General features: G+C 54.2%; 5 protein-coding genes and 1 non-coding gene across 6 annotated transcripts; 3 read left to right on the top strand and 3 right to left on the bottom strand.

Annotated features, from left to right (window-relative positions):
- Positions 1–160: 160 nt before the first annotated feature.
- On the bottom strand, positions 161–4,155 carry BO97DRAFT_412548 (uncharacterized protein; the record flags this gene model as incomplete). Its single annotated transcript, XM_025696244.1, has 7 exons — positions 161–184; positions 279–290; positions 430–2,972; positions 3,083–3,470; positions 3,532–3,580; positions 3,636–3,765; positions 3,870–4,155. 7 exons carry the CDS (start codon positions 4,153–4,155, stop codon positions 161–163), a joined length of 3,432 nt encoding a protein of 1,143 aa, XP_025553359.1.
- Positions 4,156–6,206: 2,051 nt separating this feature from the next.
- On the top strand, positions 6,207–7,364 carry BO97DRAFT_476589 (single-stranded DNA-binding protein). Its single transcript, XM_025700491.1, has 3 exons — positions 6,207–6,634; positions 6,745–6,833; positions 6,911–7,364. Exons 1-3 carry the CDS (start codon positions 6,345–6,347, stop codon positions 6,997–6,999), a joined length of 468 nt encoding a protein of 155 aa, XP_025553358.1. The 5' UTR covers positions 6,207–6,344; the 3' UTR covers positions 7,000–7,364.
- Positions 7,365–7,990: 626 nt separating this feature from the next.
- Positions 7,991–9,540, bottom strand: BO97DRAFT_465790 (pheromone receptor; the record flags this gene model as incomplete). Its single annotated transcript, XM_025699558.1, has 3 exons — positions 7,991–8,383; positions 8,428–8,922; positions 8,970–9,540. 3 exons carry the CDS (start codon positions 9,538–9,540, stop codon positions 8,046–8,048), a joined length of 1,404 nt encoding a protein of 467 aa, XP_025553357.1. The 3' UTR covers positions 7,991–8,045.
- Positions 9,541–11,428: 1,888 nt separating this feature from the next.
- Positions 11,429–13,331, top strand: BO97DRAFT_365049 (uncharacterized protein). Its single transcript, XM_025692564.1, has 2 exons — positions 11,429–11,971; positions 12,029–13,331. Exons 1-2 carry the CDS (start codon positions 11,541–11,543, stop codon positions 13,074–13,076), a joined length of 1,479 nt encoding a protein of 492 aa, XP_025553356.1. The 5' UTR covers positions 11,429–11,540; the 3' UTR covers positions 13,077–13,331.
- A 182-nt stretch (positions 13,332–13,513) lies between these two features.
- BO97DRAFT_t93 lies at positions 13,514–13,639 on the top strand. The gene has a single exon. It is a non-coding gene; the product is annotated as a tRNA-Leu (tRNA).
- Positions 13,640–13,988: 349 nt separating this feature from the next.
- On the bottom strand, positions 13,989–17,687 carry BO97DRAFT_386639 (phosphatase family protein). Its single transcript, XM_025693545.1, has 2 exons — positions 17,615–17,687; positions 13,989–17,458 (listed from the first exon to the last, which is right to left on the bottom strand). Exon 2 carries the CDS (start codon positions 17,266–17,268, stop codon positions 14,077–14,079), a length of 3,192 nt encoding a protein of 1,063 aa, XP_025553355.1. The 5' UTR covers positions 17,269–17,458; positions 17,615–17,687; the 3' UTR covers positions 13,989–14,076.
- Positions 17,688–17,716: the final 29 nt, after the last annotated feature.

Here is a 17,716-nt window from a genome sequence, read left to right as displayed (position 1 = left end):
GTTGCTTAGTGCTTGATTTGGGGAGGTTGTAGGTGCTAGGTACCTTACCTACTTTTTTTGCTAACTCGTCAGGACTAAGTGCTAGTTTTGGCGAATTCGTATCGAATGAGAGTAAATTTTGGCTTCAAGGGCTTTATTCTTGCCCGGGACTCACGGTACCTCATCCCTGAACCATCAAGAGAATCTGTTTGTACTAGTAACTATCATAGTCCCGTATATTCACACATTACCCATACTTCATATCTATACTCCATCCCCGGCTTGATCTACATACATACACACGAAGGGAACTAAAAGAAAGAAAAAAAGAACAAGAAAAAGCGCCCCGAGTCAGAAGAACAGACGTCGACCGTAGCGGGGGATCGTGCGCAACGACCGCGCAAACAGCAACACGACCGCCGGGAGCGCGGTCCGTCATACCCCTCTTACCTTCCGGTTGGCCTTCGCCTGCATGCGACGCATGGCCTCCCGATGCAAATCGCTCATGTCGCCGCGCGGCGGACCCTCCGCCGCGGTGTGACTGTGGTGGACCAGCGAGCCGTGCCGCTGCAGCGACTGGCCGTAGGACGGTGGGCTTCGATCGACTCCCGTGGCGATGACGGGCCCGTCCTGCTTCGCAAGCGGGTTTTGCTTGTCTCGGAGGTCCTCGAGGATCGACTCGCGCCAGGCGGCCATCGCCGCCGGTATGTTGCTTCCTGGTGAGTGGCCGTTGCTGAGGTTTCTTCTGGGCACTACAGCGTTCGGGATGTGTGCCTGCGGGGGGCTTTGGACGGTTTGTTGGTGCAGCAGCGTGCGGCGTTGCGAGAGGGGCATGTCGTCCGTCTCGTCGAGGGCGGCGGGGCCGGCGAACGAGTATCGCGGTGGCTGGCTGTCGAGGGGTGCCTGCCACGAGCCCGAGCTGTTCCGCGAGAACGGATCGAAGTTCAGCGAGAAGGACGACAGCCGGTTGCGCATCATGTCCTCCCGCACGGCGATCAGCGGAGGCGGCCCTCTCCACCGTGGCTTGGGGGGCTCGGGCTCCTCTCTGGCCTGTTCCGCTGCGACGGCGTGGACGAGCGGTACGTGTGTTGGATTGCTCAATTGCAGTTGATCTGTGGGGGGAGAAGATGCCTTCTTCTTCGACCGGCTTGGATGAAGACCGCGGCGTAGATACGGGTCACCTGGTACCCGGTGGCTCTTCGACCTGGATAGGTCTTTCGGCTTGCGTTCTACAGCCGGAGGCGGCTGCGCGTTTAGCGGCGTCAGCAATAGTTCCTCCACGTTGACTGGCGCTGCAACCTCGTTCACCTCGGGGACAACCTCGGGCTCCTCCTCTTCCACGGGCTTGATGGGCTCGATCTCGGGTACTTCTGCGTCGGCGAGGTGTTTCGCCCACTCGTTCGTGCGATAGGACTGAACTACTTTAGATGTCTGCCTTGGAAGATGCTTTACTGTCTTCTCATTGAGTTTGGGAGGCTCCGAAGGCTCCTCTTTTTGGGGTTTCGGCTCGATCTCGTGTGGTCGATTTGATGCCGTGCTCTTGCTGCGGATTGCTATGTTTGCCTGCTCCTTCTTATCGGAAGTCGTCGTCGATTGTGGTGGCTTCTCTAAAGAGCTTTCTTGGGGCCCTTCCTCGTCATTGTTGAGAGGCTGGTCAGGTTTGTTCTCCGTCGGAGGGGTAGTTTCAGTTCGCAATTTCGTAGATGTTTTCGACTTCTTCTTCGATGACTTCTTTCCTTCCTTGCGCTTTGCGTTTTCCGGGATGGCTTTGGAAGTCGTGGAATTTTCGTCTTCATTAGGCTCCTTCTCGTCGCGTGTTTGCTTATCGTGTGGCTTATCGGAGACCTGTGCTTGTTCTGGGCTAATCTCTTCTGTCTGTCCTGATGCGGGGCTCTTTTCTCCATCTGCTTCTTCGACCTGTTTCTCTAGTGTGGCGTCTTGGGGCTTGTTATCACTGGTCTCGCTGGCGGCTGGCGGCATTGCCTGACCTTCTTTCTGCTCAGGTTCTTGGTTTTGCTCATTCGTGGGCCCTTTCTGGGGCAATTGTTCCGTCCCATTGGCCTGTGGTCCTTCCTTGACGTCCACAGGTGTGTCTGTTGCTTGCGCTTCCTGCAAAGCCTGACTAGCAGGCTCTTTGGCTTCCGTGAGTTCCTTGACCTGTGGCTTTGAGCCCTCTTTCACTTCTCCTTCGTATGGGCCTGGTGTGGTATGACTCTCAGCCGTGCGGTCGCTACCAGCATCCGGGACACTATTCGAAGACGAAGCAGTGCCATCCACAGAAGCCAGCGCCTCCTTCGACTCCGAGCGAGGGATCTCACCACATTGCTCTTCGGCCTTCACCAGAACCGAGGACCGCGATAGTCGTCTCGAGCGCACCGACCCCGCTTCTGAGCCAACGAGAGCGGCGACATCCGAGCTCTTATCATCCTTCATGCGGGCCGCGGCCGCGCCATCGAACACCTTCAGCGGGATTCTACTACTGCTATCCCCACCCGCGCCCTGCTGCTCGCCATCCCGACTACCAGCACTAGCATCCGAGGTGTGTGACTCTGTATCGCTGTCCCCGCCCCGCTCCCGACAGTCCGAGCACCGATATGAGCTGTATGAGGAGCCTGATATGCTGTGGACTTCGACGGCATCGCCCTTCTCCATAGCATCCATCTCATCGATAGGGCGCTTCTCGTCCCCGGCGAGCTCGGGCGTGCTCGACAACGGAGAGCCATCCCCGTACTTGGCCTCCCACTCCTTCCGCTCCTGAATATTATCCTCCTCCAGTCTGCGGCCGACCTCGGCCTCAGCTTCTTCACGTCGCTGTCGCTCTTGATCGCGCTTCTCTTTCTCCTTCCGTCGGCGTTCGCGGACGACCTTCCACAGGCGGAGCTGGGAGATGACGCCCAGGATGGCGACGATGACCGTGACGGCGAGTTCGACGCGGATGTTGCGCGTAACTGGGTAGGTGCTGGTGCCCAGCGGGAAGATGTCGGGATTGAGGTCTAGATGGTCAAGATATCGTACATGTTAGATCCGTCATTCCCGATTCTGTTTGTTTGCCTCGGCTCTGCGCCAGGTGCGCAGCGGTGCACAGCAAGGAATGAAGACTTACGCCAGATGTAAAGCCAGAACTCTTTCAACCCCGCGCGACTGAAGCAGTCAATCCCCAGCGCTACGGCCGTACCACCTGATATCCCGGTGGAGGCCATCAGTCCGTACGGGCGGGTATAGTGACTGAAAGACATGGCGTAGAAAGCAGCAGACATCGCCCCGATGAACCCGCTCTTGGAGTTGGTGTCCGTCAAGAGACCGCCCGGCTTCAGCGAGAGGAGCCACATGCTACTGCAGAATCCTCCTAAAAGACAGCCAAGGCCCTCGGTTAGCTCCTTGAAGACGATTGCGAGCGCCCCGAACGTTGCGCCGGTGAGAAAGATGGCGACGAGGTATGCGCCCTGGACGGCTACTCGGACTGGAGGGCTCATCACGTAGACGATGAGGACCTGCGAGGACAGATGATTAGATATTCGACCTGAATTCTGTTTTGGGCGGTTCGTGACATACTGTGACCCCAAGACTGGTTAAGAACGCCGTGGATAAGAAGACTTGGATCCTGAGATAGTGTTTGTCAGTGTGTGATATGGACTACCCTTGCGCGGCAAACCAACCAAAGATTCTGAATTCCAATCAGCGCGAGCACGGCGCCGGCAGCGAGGAGAATAAAGCCACCAATACCCAGCGCCGGCGTGACTTTGGGTTGCAATGGCAGAGCATTCGGATCGGTGGGCGCCTTGTTGTCTTTCTCACACAGTCAGTCAGTCTACCAGCGTGGGGCTACAGTCTGTTGCGGCCCGATGGGAACAACGATCACTACAACTGCGTGTTCGGAGAGAAAAGCTCACCGTTGCTTGTCACGGACGTATTCAGCGAGGCTGAAGTTGTGGAGGCTGGGATGGTGGCGTTGGTCGTCTTCGTCGCGTTACCTGCTGCTGCTGTCGCATGGCTGAGCGTGCCTGTTATTGTGCTGCCATCATTGGCTTGTGTGGTGGTGCTTGGAGGGGAATTGTCTCTTGCAGTGACGAGGCCATTGGTGATTTCGCGTGGAGAATGAGGGATTTGCGCTGAGACAAGGAAGAATAGAGTTGGGACAAAGTAGACGGCCAGCGTCAGCAGGGAGAAAAGGCGCATGGTGGGTGGCTTGAATGGGTGAGGCTCGAGTTTAATCCAGTATCCCAGGCCAATGGGGGTATTCTCTTGTCCGAACCGATTCGTGGCCCTCTGAGACAATGCCAGCCAACGTCCAGGAGTTGCGATGAAGCTGCCTGGCGGTTGCTATTCACATAACTGTCATGTAGGCCGCAGACACTTCGCAAGGCAGCGTAGTCGCCTGTCAAGTCTGAATGGAGACACGCAAGTAGGTCTTGAAAACGTGGCTGTGGATTTGAAACAAGGTGACCCCCAACATACGGATATTACTGCCACTATCTAGTATATGTACCCATTGGTAGAGACGGGTGGGAAAGAGGGAATAAAAGCGATGGCTAAGACCTAGCATGTCTGCACGGGACCTGGAGGGGCGCCTTCATTGATTCGATTCGATGCCAATCCTGGTCAGATAACCGAGCACGCCTTCATCGAGAGCTCCAGAGGGGAAATAGACTAAATGCACGGCAGACGCGAGTTGGCCCACTTATTGGAATTTGGGAAAAAGAAAAACGAAAAACACAAAGTAGTCGCATGGTCGTACATGATAATTGGAATTATTTGGCAAGGATCCGCCCCTGGAGCCATTCCATCGTCCGAAATCTTTCCGGTGGTAGATCGTGCCAGGCATGATAACGGCAGAGGACCGAGTCGACAAACGAAACCTGGCAACGACGCATCGGTGCATACTCTAAATTTCCGTGAGTGCAATCCCAGCATCAGAAGTTGAGCATCCATCCACATTAGTCAAGTAGTGGTTTCGTGTTGGCTTTGTCCAGGGAAAAAAAAAATTGGGAGAGGCTAGCCAGCTTCGACGCCATGGCATGCCATATACGAGAATAGCGGCCTGGTCGGTTTCAATCGCACCAACCAGCCCAACAATCTGCTTTGTCCAAAAGGATTATGACATGTTGAGCGGAAAGAATGCCTCGCGTCATCCTCGTCACTTGCGATGCTTCTCCGGGCTAAATTAGGATTCTGATGGTTAGCGCTGGACTCTCGAGTCGTACGGAGGAGAGAAAGATGTAGCTAGGAACCTGGGCAGAGTTCGGCCGTCACAGATGGAGTAAAACCACCCTACTAGCCGCTAGTGGTTAGGCTCTCCGTGTGATCGGCTGCAAGAAGCGACATATCTAATTTCCTTGGTGAAGCGCGCAGCCTATCAGCCGCTGGCACTTGAGGAACAATGCTCATTGGGATCGCATAAACACAGTCAAGACGCGCCACCACTGGTCCAGGAGCTTGTGGCTCATATCCGACGTTTAGTTTAACTTCCAGGGGTTTCCCGCGACTATCGAACCCTTCGGGCCATATAGGGCTACAGACAACCTGGGAGGTGGACGGATGCGGGTTCGACCGCGATGGCTATGCCGAGATGCAGTCAAAGGGAAGTAACTTGTACAGTAGGTATGAGGAACCCGTGTTCATCATCTTGAGATCCAGCGGTGTCGCGTTCTGCATCTGCTGGACGGACCAGCAGGTACCAGTCTATTAGACGGAAGCTTTCGCGGAAGCGTTGGGTTTTCAATTTTCGGTCAAGCACACATCAATAGAAATATGCAGGATGGGTGCGGTGAGAAGGCTAAGTGACCGGCTAGTCCTATAGGAAATGCGTCCCTCTGGGAAGCGAGGGTTGGTGCTATGCCTTGCTGTTTCCCCAGGTAGACTTGGGATCTGACGTCTCACAAGCGGGCGCTGCGCAGGCTATTGACTATTTCACAACCGACAGTCTGGCACGGCAGAGAATTTCCATGCTTTGGAGGTTTCGCAAAGTTTCGCAAAGTCTATGGGTGATATATGCATGCACGGCCGCAAAAACAGTAAGTAGAATGTGGCAATGGGCTGAGTCTGGCCACTGCAATCAAGATGTGTATGTGTTGTACTCCGTAGAGTGTACGGTATAGTCGAAAGGAATGGAGATGGCGATGACCGGAAAGGAAAGGAAGGAAAGGACAGGCGGAGCAAATCACGTGCTATGACCGCGGTGATCCTGTTGTTTTTGTGTGGAGATCGAGACTGAATCGAGACTGCGGGAGCTCACATGTTCCTTCGACTTTTCCGTCAAACCTCAATTCTTTCTCTCCATCCATTCTTCTCGAATCAAGCCCAGTCCCAAAGCAAATCGCGAATCACCTCCGTTCTCCGTCCCCCACCCACATCCACAGCCATACATCATGTCCGCCTTCCTGTCCTCGTTGCGTCCTGCCATGCGCGCCACTTCTGGTGTCGCTCAGGCTGTGCGTCCCTTCAGCTCCTCTTCGATGCGTTCCGCCGCGAAGATGATCATCACTGGCCGTCTTGCCAGTGAACCCGAGCTGATTGCTACCGCCAGTGGCACCGAGTTCATCAAGTACAGCATTGCCACGAGCTACTACTCCCGGGGAGAGAAGCCGACGAGCTATTTCAAGGTTTCGGCTTTCCCCGAGGGTCAGCAGAAGGAGTTCCTCCTCAGCCTGCCGAAGGGGTGAGTGTCCAACCTTGGGTGGAGATGCGGTCACAATGGAAGATCGCTTCCTACAGGCCTGGATTCTGCTCGTTTGATGAAGAACGACCACTGACTTGCACCCGCTCTAGAACTCTTCTCTTCGTCGAAGGAGACGCGGCCATGCGCTCGTATGAAGACGCCAGCGGCGTCAAGAGATCGTCCCTGAGCATCCTCCAACGTGAGTATCCAGCGCTGAACCCTATCACCTTACATTCCCGCTCAATGCATATAAATCTAACAATCCGTATCCTATAGGGACTCTCGAGGTTCTGAGACGCCCCTACCAGCCTCAGGAGTCTGGTGCGGGTGAGCAGGGTGAGCAGGGTGAGCAGGGTACTAACTAAGCTACAATACCTCATGTGCACCGATTGTAAGCACAGTCATCCATCGCATCCATCGACACACATACTCCCGGGTTCGATTTCTGCTTTAATACGAATGGAGGCATTTTTTGAGGGGGGCATCTTCGCTTCCCCGGCTCCGGAGGGGAGTTGCGGTTTCTTGGGGATTCTTGCCTGTGTTCATGTCGAGGAAATGGGTACATTGCTTGCTATTGGCGTCTTCTCCCCATCCCTGCCCGCTATATCCGGTCATGGGTTTAGACGGTAGTCCTGTCGGGTCTGCCCGCCTGTCCGCCGTCGCATGTTGCAATCATGCCTTTTGTATGTATAGTAGGATATTCTTTATGTTGCGGAAGCACTTTTTCTCGTGCCGCGTCTTCTGATTATACCAATTTGCACCTCTACCACGAGCATGTGATGGATACGGATCTGCCGCCGCGTCTATTGCGTCAGCATCGCTGTACACATGCAACTGCATACACATCGTAGATCGCAGGCCACCAGCACCTCCACCATCGAGATTCATCCTGTATGGCGGTCTCCGAAACCCTCCGTTGCCAAGATTTCCAGTGAAGATACTCCACAGGCTGGCTGGCTTGCATGGTAAACTCTCTTCCGCATCTCGCGCCATCGCCTGCTGAGTTGTTCACGCAGCAACGGGGCGGTCGACATTCACTCCCGGTTGCTCCCGGTCACTTTGTCTTCCAGTGGCTCACGTACCTCGATCCGTTGCTTCATGCAAGGTTTGCTATCTCTATCTGAGGAATCAAGTATCCCAGAAGTTAAACGAAGTACCAGATCAAGGCAGCGGGTTGCGTTATCGACTAGCCCATATGGGCAAAATAACAGACACCACAAGACTTCACGGCCATCACCCAAAAAAAAAAGCACTTTACAATTCCACTACCTATCAGCATAACCCACAGGACTAAACCGCCTTAAGATTAAAGCTCCTATTACAACAGAAAGTAGACGCATAAGTCTCTCCATCCGCCTCCCCTTTACCGAACCTGGATCCATTCTGCCCTAAACCACGAAGATACAGCATTTTAGACATACAGCTCGCTCTGCTGGGTGATCACCTGCTTGACCCGGATATGATCTTCCTTGAGCGGCGGGCTGCCGAGCTCGCTGCTGTTGCGGCTTTGGCTCACGCCCGCCCATGCAGTGGTGGAGACGGTGTTTGCGGTCGTCTCGGCGAGGTGATCCAGAGGTAGCGTTCTTTCTTGGCTGGATGTTCCCTTAAGGCGCCAGACGCGCTTGTACCACGGTGTATTACTGGGGTTTTTGGTTTGGAGGCTGATACCTTTCTCGATGTCGGGGAAGCCGCGGGGGATGGAGCGGGGGTTCGTCGTGGTGTTGACGCCGGTTCTGTAGGAGGTTAGGGCTTTGCTTGCTGTTGGGATAGTGCAGTGGGGCTGGGAGGGGTACGATACCTAGATGCAGAGGTCCATTTCCAGTGGAAGAGTAGCTTAGCTCGGCTGCTTGTCGAGCCGGTCGAGCCGGTCGAAATGGTGGTGGTTGTCGAGGGCCGGAGGCAGGGGAAGCAGTGATGCAAGCCCACAAACCTCATGATGGCGCAGTACATTTTCGTGGCGTCACGCCCGCTGCCGAAGAAGATAAAAAACATGAAGCCTGACGCTGCTGGGATCCAGCGGTCGAAGAATACCTGGCCCATCGTGGGAACTTTCACGATCGTGTTCCAAGTGGGAGGATGGGTATGGCTCCACGAGTATGCATGCCACGGTAGGGTGCGGGTGATGTTGGTGGTAACGACATAGGTCTGGACAGGGATGATGGCCAACAGCATGAGGAAGGCGAGCAGGAAGAGCCGCAGGAATCGCGATTTGTTCATGTTGCTGTTCGTGGACTGGATTATGTCGCCAAATTGACTTCGATACTTGCTGAGACGGTACAGTACAATCACTAGCAAGGTTAGCGACCGACTGTCCTGAGGTCTTGTGTTAACTTACCGCAATAATAACCAGCGATCAAGCAAATGACCAGGGGCCAGACATACGCCAGAACCAGGGTCACCCAGCTCTCATCGTAGCTATTGACGCAGCCGGCAATGGCAAAGAGAAAGTACCGACCTCCCTGATAGACGTATTGGGTGATCATCGCGATTGCGGGGGCTATGAAACAGAACAGAAGGGTCATTCCTCGATTCCACCACCGCTGCGATCTCGTCGGAACTAGAGCTGCACGCCTGGTGTCCAGCACGCAGGCCAAACTGCGGAAGATGCAAACGAGCGTCCCAGGGACAGCGATGTAGCTGGCGATCATGATTTTTCCCTCCACATCGCAGAGACCATTGCCATCCCACCAAGCGCTCACATCATCGGTTGGCCAGAGTATGGCGTTGACGATGTTGAAGACATTGAGAATCATGTACCAACAGATGAGGCTGCTGGCGGCAACGTTGCGATGTTTCCAGTGCAGCACCAATGGGACGATGCTCAATAGAAGAGAAACGAAGGAGATTACTGGCAGGAGAACCGCTTGCATATATAGCGGATAGATCGGAGCTTCTTGGGCACTCATCTTGGAGGCTGAGTGATATTAGCTTGGTAGGATAGATTCTCACGATGATCCACGAAGCTCTTGAGGTTGTTCAGCGCTTATCGTTCTGATACAGATGCATGAACTGTGGTTGAAGGAAATTCAGGAACCGGTATATCAGCAAGGAAGGATGGTCTTGGGTCATCTTGCTGGGCGCAGCAGCACGATATAGACAACGGTGGATCAATCTCCTGAATAAGGAGTAACATCAATGTCTTATTGACATCACGCAGGAGTAGACAGGTACGAGAGTATCGCAGCTTTGACTGAGGGTCTAATTGAGACACCATCGTGCCATTTGCCGAGGGGGTACACAGAATCAGAGGGCTGCGAAAAGAGCCGGCGAGTGTTGTGACTATGGAGAAGACGCCACTGAGCCCAATCAACGCAGGCATTTGAAAAACAGCCATTTACACTGAGTTCAAAAGAAATGAGTCAATGAACAGAATCTGCTTGATCATCCTTGAATAAGGGGGTCAGATTGGGGCGGTGGAGGAGAAGATGGCCGCTCGATCTCCAAGCCAGCCCTGAACTTCTCCCCCGACCTTTCCTATTTTGGGTCTCAAAAGACTCACTTCCACAACTTACATCAATCTCCTCAGTGTTGCGACTATTGCTCTCGGCCTCTCAAAAGGCTCAGCTCCACATGCTCAGTTACTATTTTCAGACTTTACGTTCATGTCAATATAGCTGTGGTGAATGGCCATGGTGAATCAGGGATACATGCAATGGGACTGAGCTTCGGGGTCACAAAGTACCAGATCATCTGCTGGGTGCAAAGCACTTACTGGCTGTACACAGGATCGGTGATATGCCGAACAACCGATCTCGGAGCTATCAGGCACAGGCCAGCTTCAGAGAGCTTGTGACAAAGAATCCACAAAGTGCTTTGTCACCCTTGCAAGAGCTTAAATCAAGCTTATGTGTCCAGGTCCAGGGCACCCGACTGGAGCCAAAGAACCAGCCAGAGATGCTTATATCTCATTTCTGCGATCAGGCTGTCGTGACAACTCAGCCTGAGGGTGTCCTTTCGTACCTAGTCTCCGCTTCGAAGTTGCGTTATGCAGATTGCCAAGCCGTTACCTCCATGGGAAAGACTGTTGCTGGAATCAAAGATGTCAGTATCATGGCTGTCGTTGTTCGTACGGTCTCCTTTCGCTCTAGAACTTTTCTCTCTAAATTCTAAACACACGGTGTCTTTAGACCGATCCTCGTTCTCAATGCTGTTCGAGTTGCAAAGCGGCACCAACACCAGGGCATATATGGTGCGATCAATGGCATCCCGTCGATCATTAGCCCACAGGCTGGCTCAGCTTTGACCGGCCTCAATTATTTCCTGGAGCTGGTGCCTCTACACCGAACTCCTACTTGGTGGTGTGAATTTTTCAATTCGATGTGCTCAGGCTTCACCAGATATGTCGGCTAGATAAAGACATTAACTACAATAACTGTGGGATGCGGGGTACTGCGATAAGTATAGCCGTTCACCAGATCGTTTTGTTTCTATCGATTTGCGTGCGTAAAGGCTGACAACTGACAGTAACTGTCCTACCCACAGTTAATTATATGTATTTGATCTTAATCGTCATAATACATGCCGCAAAGTGTTTTTCCTGGCTCCGCTTCTTGATAACCGCATAGACAAGGAATGGAGCCAAGGTTCCATCCAAGCAAAGGTGGAACCCTGTCGTCATGGGTAAGTAACCCCGACTTAAGCCTAAACGGAACTAGTGCCCGCCCCCAGGCAGTGATCGATGATCGATTCGGAGTTCGAGCCATGGCTGCTTTAGCGTCCGTCGTACAAGCAAGATAGATCTGCGTGACTGACTTTCCCTCCCTCCTCCCTGTCTCCCACTCACTCCCACTGCCACTTCCTTCTCTTTCTTCCCCCTCCTCATCTTTCTCTTCTTCTCTTTCCTTTCCTTCCTGCCAACTCTTCATCTCTTGGAAATTGTGTCCGCACGGTTCTACTGCATTGTGCCATGCCCGACCCAGCTGGCCCGTCGCGGTCAGCCCAGGCACACGACCACAACACCAGCAGTCCGCGCGTGCTCTCCCCGGATTTCACTAACCTTCGCCATCGTGGCCCAGCCCGATCTGCAACTTTTGCAGAAGGTACGATCTCCAACCTGCAAGCTCAGCGCCGTAATTCCACATTATCCGACTCAGTCTCGGAGGCTCGCAATTCAATTCGGTCCTCCACGGATGACATACTTTTCCCGCGCGTGGCTAAGGGAAGAGGTGACGTCGACCTGACAAATGAAGAATCACATTGGCACTCGGCTCCCTTGGGTCTGGCTCTACTGCCTGCCATTGCCGGCATCTTTTTCCAAAACGGTAGTGCCGTCGTCACCGACATCACTCTTCTCGTCCTTGCCGCCATCTTCCTAAATTGGTCAGTCCGATTACCATGGTATGTACTCATTCCTCAGCTGGTATCCTCTTCATCTCGTTTCGCTAACAGCACCAGGGACTGGTATCGCTCTGCACAAGCTATTCGACAGTCCTCCGACAAATACTTCGACACAGCGGAGTTCCCCAGGAGTCCTGAGCCGAGCGATATTCCCCTCAGCCCCGAATCTGGGGACAACACCCAACCACAGATCGCCCGTGAACAGCACCTCTCCAATAACGCCGCTGCAGCCACCAAGGAGCTGCAGATCCATGAGCTCGCCGCGTTGGTCTCGTGTTTCATATTTCCACTGATCGGAACATGGCTCCTTCACACCATCCGATCGAAACTTTCGCGGCCGTCGGAAGGCCTAGTCTCCAACTACAACCTGACTATCTTCCTGCTCGCCTCAGAGATACGACCATTCTCGCATCTCTTGAAGATGGTTCAAGCGCGCACTCTCCACCTGCAACGCGTCGTCGCCTCCTCCACCGAGGACGAGATGGACAAAGTCGATGCCCACAAAGTCCTCGATTTGGCCAAGCGCCTGGAAGAGCTCGAAGCTCACGTCGCCGAGACGGCCGCCGCACGACTCTCGCCGGGCCCGTCAATGAACGCCGAACAGTCGCCGCAGAGCGATACCTCCCAGGCCCTGATCTCCCAGGCCACCGCTGAGATGCGCAAGACCTTCCAATGGGACATTGACGCCCTGAACCGCGCCGTCCGTCGCTACGAGAAACGTACCACCGTCTTCACATACCAGACCGAGACGCGTTTCCAGGCCCTGGAGGCCCACGTGCACGATGCCTTCTCCCTGGCGGCTGCCGCACATCGGGCCAAGCCCCAGGGACTGATCAATCTGGTCATGGGGTCGGTGTACACCATTATCACACTCCCCGGACAGGTCTTCATGGGTGTCGTCGGTCTCCCGATGCAGGTGCTTCGACGTTGTCTACGGTACTGCAGGGAGAAGATACTGACCCAACCGCCACCGTCCACGGCACCTAACAAGGGAAAGCAACCCAGAGACCGCAAGGCGCAGCCCTTGAAGGGAACAAGACGTGTTGCGCCGCAGGTCCACTCAGTTGAATCGCGGACGCTCGATCCAATCAAGGAGTACAGATGAGAGACTTGGGGAAGAGTACGCGGTGAGTTGCAACCGACTGCGACACACTCAAAACTGGTCGCTATGACCCGCGCAAACACAGAGTTCCGGGACTTTATCCATCCCACCCACCTAGCAAGCATCGTATCTCGCCTGCATGTATTCTGGATTCTTTCTGGTTACGGTCGCATTTGGTGGAGCAAAAGTAAGCCCCCGTAGAGCGGGTGACGCTATATTGGACCAGAACCGTCTCTAGGAGCACCCGTGGACATGGCCATCTACAAATAATACAATAGTAAAGAAATGTACACCACAAACACTATCTATAGCGCTACGACCCCATCCCATCTCCACCCACCTCCCTCCCTCCCTCCGTATCCCCAGACCCAAGCAAAACACACCCATCCCACTAAGGTTCACCGCACATAGATCCCACTTTGAAGAATATTACCAAGAACGGCAAGATGGCCGAGTGGTCTAAGGCGCTGCACTCAAGGACCCTTCACCTCCTTCTTCAGATCTTCTAAAGTCTGAGGAGCATTGCAGTCACGCAAGTGGCGTGGGTTCGAATCCCACTCTTGTCATTACTTTTTCGATTTTTGTGTCTCGCTTCTTCTATACTTCTTAGCTTGTGGTAGGTATATATATATTGCTAGGTAACTTAACTTGGGTTGCGACTGAGCGAGGGGGAAGGAGAGGGGAAGGGAAGCGGGGTGCCCGTTTATGCTGTATTCCTCTATGTCATGGAATAGTCCAGGGAGGGAGGGAGGGGGGGAGGGTTCTACACAATTTCCAGTTCTACCATGATTAATATCATTAGCTTCAGCTCATTCTATCATTGGAAAGAAACAAGCTCAACGCCTTCATTGACAATACCGAAATACTCTCTTTCTCCCCCTCTGAATAGAATTCTGTATACAAATTGAAAAGGGCGAAACACCCAGCCAGAAAGAAAACTCTATGCCTATACCCATCTACTAAATACTCGGAACTATACAATAATAACATGGTTACATACAAATCAAGGAACACCGCCCGACGGCCCCTTGCTGTCCACCCCAATGGTTTTCAGGAATGGCTCAATGAGGCCCCGTTTGCGCTCCTCCAGCGCCCGTCGGTCCTTCTCCTTCGCGGGCACGGGACCCTCCGTGGAGATCAGCACCGAGGCGAAGATGGTGGCTAGGGCTGTTTCGACCGCTTGGCGGCGCATGGCCATTTGTGAGATGGCTGGGGAGGGCTCCGAGACGGAGGAGTTGAAGGTGCGGGTTCGGCGCCGGAAGGCGTTGGCGGATATGAAGGATGAGGGGGGTGGTGGTGCTTGTTGTTGTTGTTGTTGCTGTTGTTGCTGCTGCTGCTGCTGTTTTTGTTGCTCTTGCTCTTGGGATGTGAGGTCTTTTGCGGAATTCTCCTGGGATGAGGCTCGATTTTCGGGCGGTGGGGATAGGATCTTAAGAGGGCCGTGGGTGGGAATGGATGAGGCTGGGGCGACTTCGTTGGCGATGCGGGCTAGCATGAAGGTTACGAAGGTGAAGGATACGCTGTGGGCGGGCGAGTAGGCGAGGCTCTCCAGCACCCACGCTTGGGTTTCCTCCCAGGACAGAGGAGATGCGCCGGTTTTCTCGCGGGCGAGGATCTGTTGATCTAGGTTCTGCCAGACGGTGCTGGTGACGACGCCGTCCTTCAATGACCGAAGGAAGACTATCAGTGTTTCGCTGAGGATCTCAAGACGATGTAGACAAGACACCTCCGGGGAGAAAACGATGTGTAAATCCTTGTTGGTATCCAGAGCCTCGCGAGCGGCTGCCAGGAGCGAAAGACGCTCGTCTTGGTCGCGTAATGTCCATGTCTCAGGTTCAAAAGGCCAACCATAGCCGAAAGGTTCCTTGGTCCAAGGGGGCATGTCGTCCTCCGAGTGCCCTCTGGTCATACTCCATTCGGCAACGGCTCGCTCAGTCATCTCCGATATAGCTTCGGTCAGTCGGAAGAGCTCGCGAGGCGCCGATAACGGCACGGCCGTGCCTTCTCGCTGACGCTCGTGTTTGCTGAGGCTGCGCGCCCCTGATTCGGGCATCATTGTGAGCTCTTCAAGGGAGCGGCCAAAACAGGTGGGTAGCCATTTCCCATACGCAGAAATGAAATGGTCTCGACCATTGATCACTCGGAGGACAAGAACTTCCTCCAGACTCAGTTGGCCCTGGTTTAGTAATCGAGCCAGCTCGATATTTCGAACGTACGCCGAAACTTCAATGTTTGCGATCTCTCCGGGTAGGAGAGTGCATTCGTTCGTCGGCAGCTTCTGTTTCGAGTCTTCCGAATCAGAGTGATGCACCCGGTACTCCAACCAGGAAGCATCCTGTTGGGAAGCATCTTGTTCCGGCTTCTCCAGGGAGAATGTTGCGGATACACCGCTGGTGTTTGCGACTGTCAGGGTTCGAGTGACGGGGACATCGAAAGGCACATCTCCGAAATTCACGGCGTTGGGGTCTTCGCTCGTTGGTTGACTACCGTGATGGTCGACGACAACAGTGAGTCCTGGACGAGACTCGTTTTCGACCTTGTCCAGTACCCGAACCACTTCCTGATGAATCTTGGCCTTGACCTGTGGGTCCACAGATTCAAAGGTCAATGTGAAACCCGCCGCTAGAGGCTTATGGTCTGATGAGAGGATTCCTTGATGGGACAGGTAGTAATCTAGTTGAAGCGACTCATCAGCCTCAGTGGCCGACACGAACGAATCATCCTCGTTGGCCTCCTTGTCCGGATCATATTCATCTCCGCTGTCGGCTCCGTCAACATCTGGGTCATAATCAAACAAGACATTGTCATCGGCAGCCGCCTTGTCTAGGCCCCTGGCCTTCATCTCCTCGTCGCGCTTCCTAGCCACTTCGGCTTCCTTCGCCAGTCTCTCAGACCTCAGCTTATCCTTGCGCGATCGGAATAGGATCCGGTCGCACCAACTGGGCCCGCGATTCTTCTCACTAGAATCAAATCGGCCCACGCTGCCTACATCGTACTTGTAGGTCGGCAGGAAGGTGATCGGACCCTCTCGCCATCCGTCATGGAAAGCCTTTCGCTTGCTCTGCTGCATCTTGAGTTGGTCATGCGGCAGTAATGACGAGATTGTGGTCTGTAAAGACGCGGGATCTGTATGCGGATCGATGTCTTCGTCCGAAACAGGTGGACCGGAGCTGCTGCTTCTCTCCTCCTGACTGGACGATCGACGATTCTCGACGTCTTTAACATTTACCTGCGGTGATGCGGTACGGTCATTGGCATCTACCCGTAGCCTGTGACGATTGTCGTAATCATTCGCTGTATGTCGAGCCAGCACTCGCCGCACGTCGTCGCCGGGGATATCATCCAGCCGATAATTTAGATCACCGAACCAAAAAGCAAAGTCCTCTTGCCCGATGCTCTCAGCGGGGTCTTCCCGAAGACTGGCGTTCGGGTCAATGGGTTCGAAGCGAGCCCGTGTGACTATTTGCGAAGCATCCCAATTCCGCCGCTCCAGACTGTTCTTATCCGACCCAGCGGCCAGGTGGCAATTGACGAAGACAGCGCATGTCGTTTCACCGAGCACCAAGCGAGTCGCAACAGCGCCTTTATTACCCATGTACCCTAGAAGCCCCGTACCCACACTGGTGCAGCTGACGGACGATACCTGGCTAGCCAAGGATGGAGACGCATACACCAACTGCAGCAAGCCCACCAGCTGTGTCTCAGCAATCAGCTTATATCCCGGCGGCAAGGCCTTTTCAAGCGCCGCTTTCCACCGATTCGCAGGCGCAGGATCGACATACGGTCTCAGCGCTTCCGCAGGCGACGAGACATCCACAATCTCCTGTAATCCAAGAACGTAGAGATCGATCTGGTCCGGCGCAGTCTCAGACAATGACTCCGTCTCTCCACCTGTTGAGTTGTCTGGCTTGTCTCCTCCCTGCAAATCTGTGACCCGCAACCCGGACAGTTGCTCGCATACCCCCTTCTGTTGTACGAACCAGTTCCCGATGTCGTCCTCGGTGCCGGGGATGGCAGCCACATTCCACGTGCCGACCTTGACTCGGATGGATTGTTGTCGGGTATATTCGGACTTTCTGGCTTTGACGGCCTGCGGCAGCGAGGAAAGATCGGTCTCGGGAGACAGCTCGTTGTCGCCGGGGAATTCGCCGGAGATGTGTGGCTGCGATGACGGTCGCTGGGGGTTGGAAGTCATGCTGTATTAGTGAAGGAATGCTTTGCGCATCCGACTTCAGTGTCGTGGATCTATATACTTTATAGGGTGGCCTCCGAGCTATGCGGGCGGATACGAGCTCGCCGCGGAATGACACGCGGCGCAAACGGCTAGATAACGAGTGGAAGCTATGCGCGGGACTTCTGTACACTAGAAAGCGAACATGCTGGAGCTGTAGAACGAAAGGTCAGGGGGCGTTCTGAGGTTGAGAAAGACTGAAGGTATGAAGGTATGGATCCGAGCGCCGGTGGCAACGCCGTAGCTGCATGGGCTAGAAGCCGGCAGAATCGGCGGCTGTGGTGTAGGGAGAGGGGATCGGAGGGCTCACAGGAGAACAGTCTGGAATTGCCAAGAACTACGACCCTTGTAGAGCCGAGTAAAAGAAAGGGGGCGGGTGGAAGTTGAGTATGAGGTGGTGTAGAATAGAGAG

The sequence above is a fragment of the Aspergillus homomorphus genome (assembly GCF_003184865.1).
Source record: "Aspergillus homomorphus CBS 101889 unplaced genomic scaffold BO97scaffold_9, whole genome shotgun sequence".
NCBI classification, from domain to species: domain Eukaryota; kingdom Fungi; phylum Ascomycota; class Eurotiomycetes; order Eurotiales; family Aspergillaceae; genus Aspergillus; species Aspergillus homomorphus.
The sequence above is the reverse complement of the archived record's forward strand: the minus strand, read 5'-3'. Positions and strand labels throughout refer to the sequence as shown.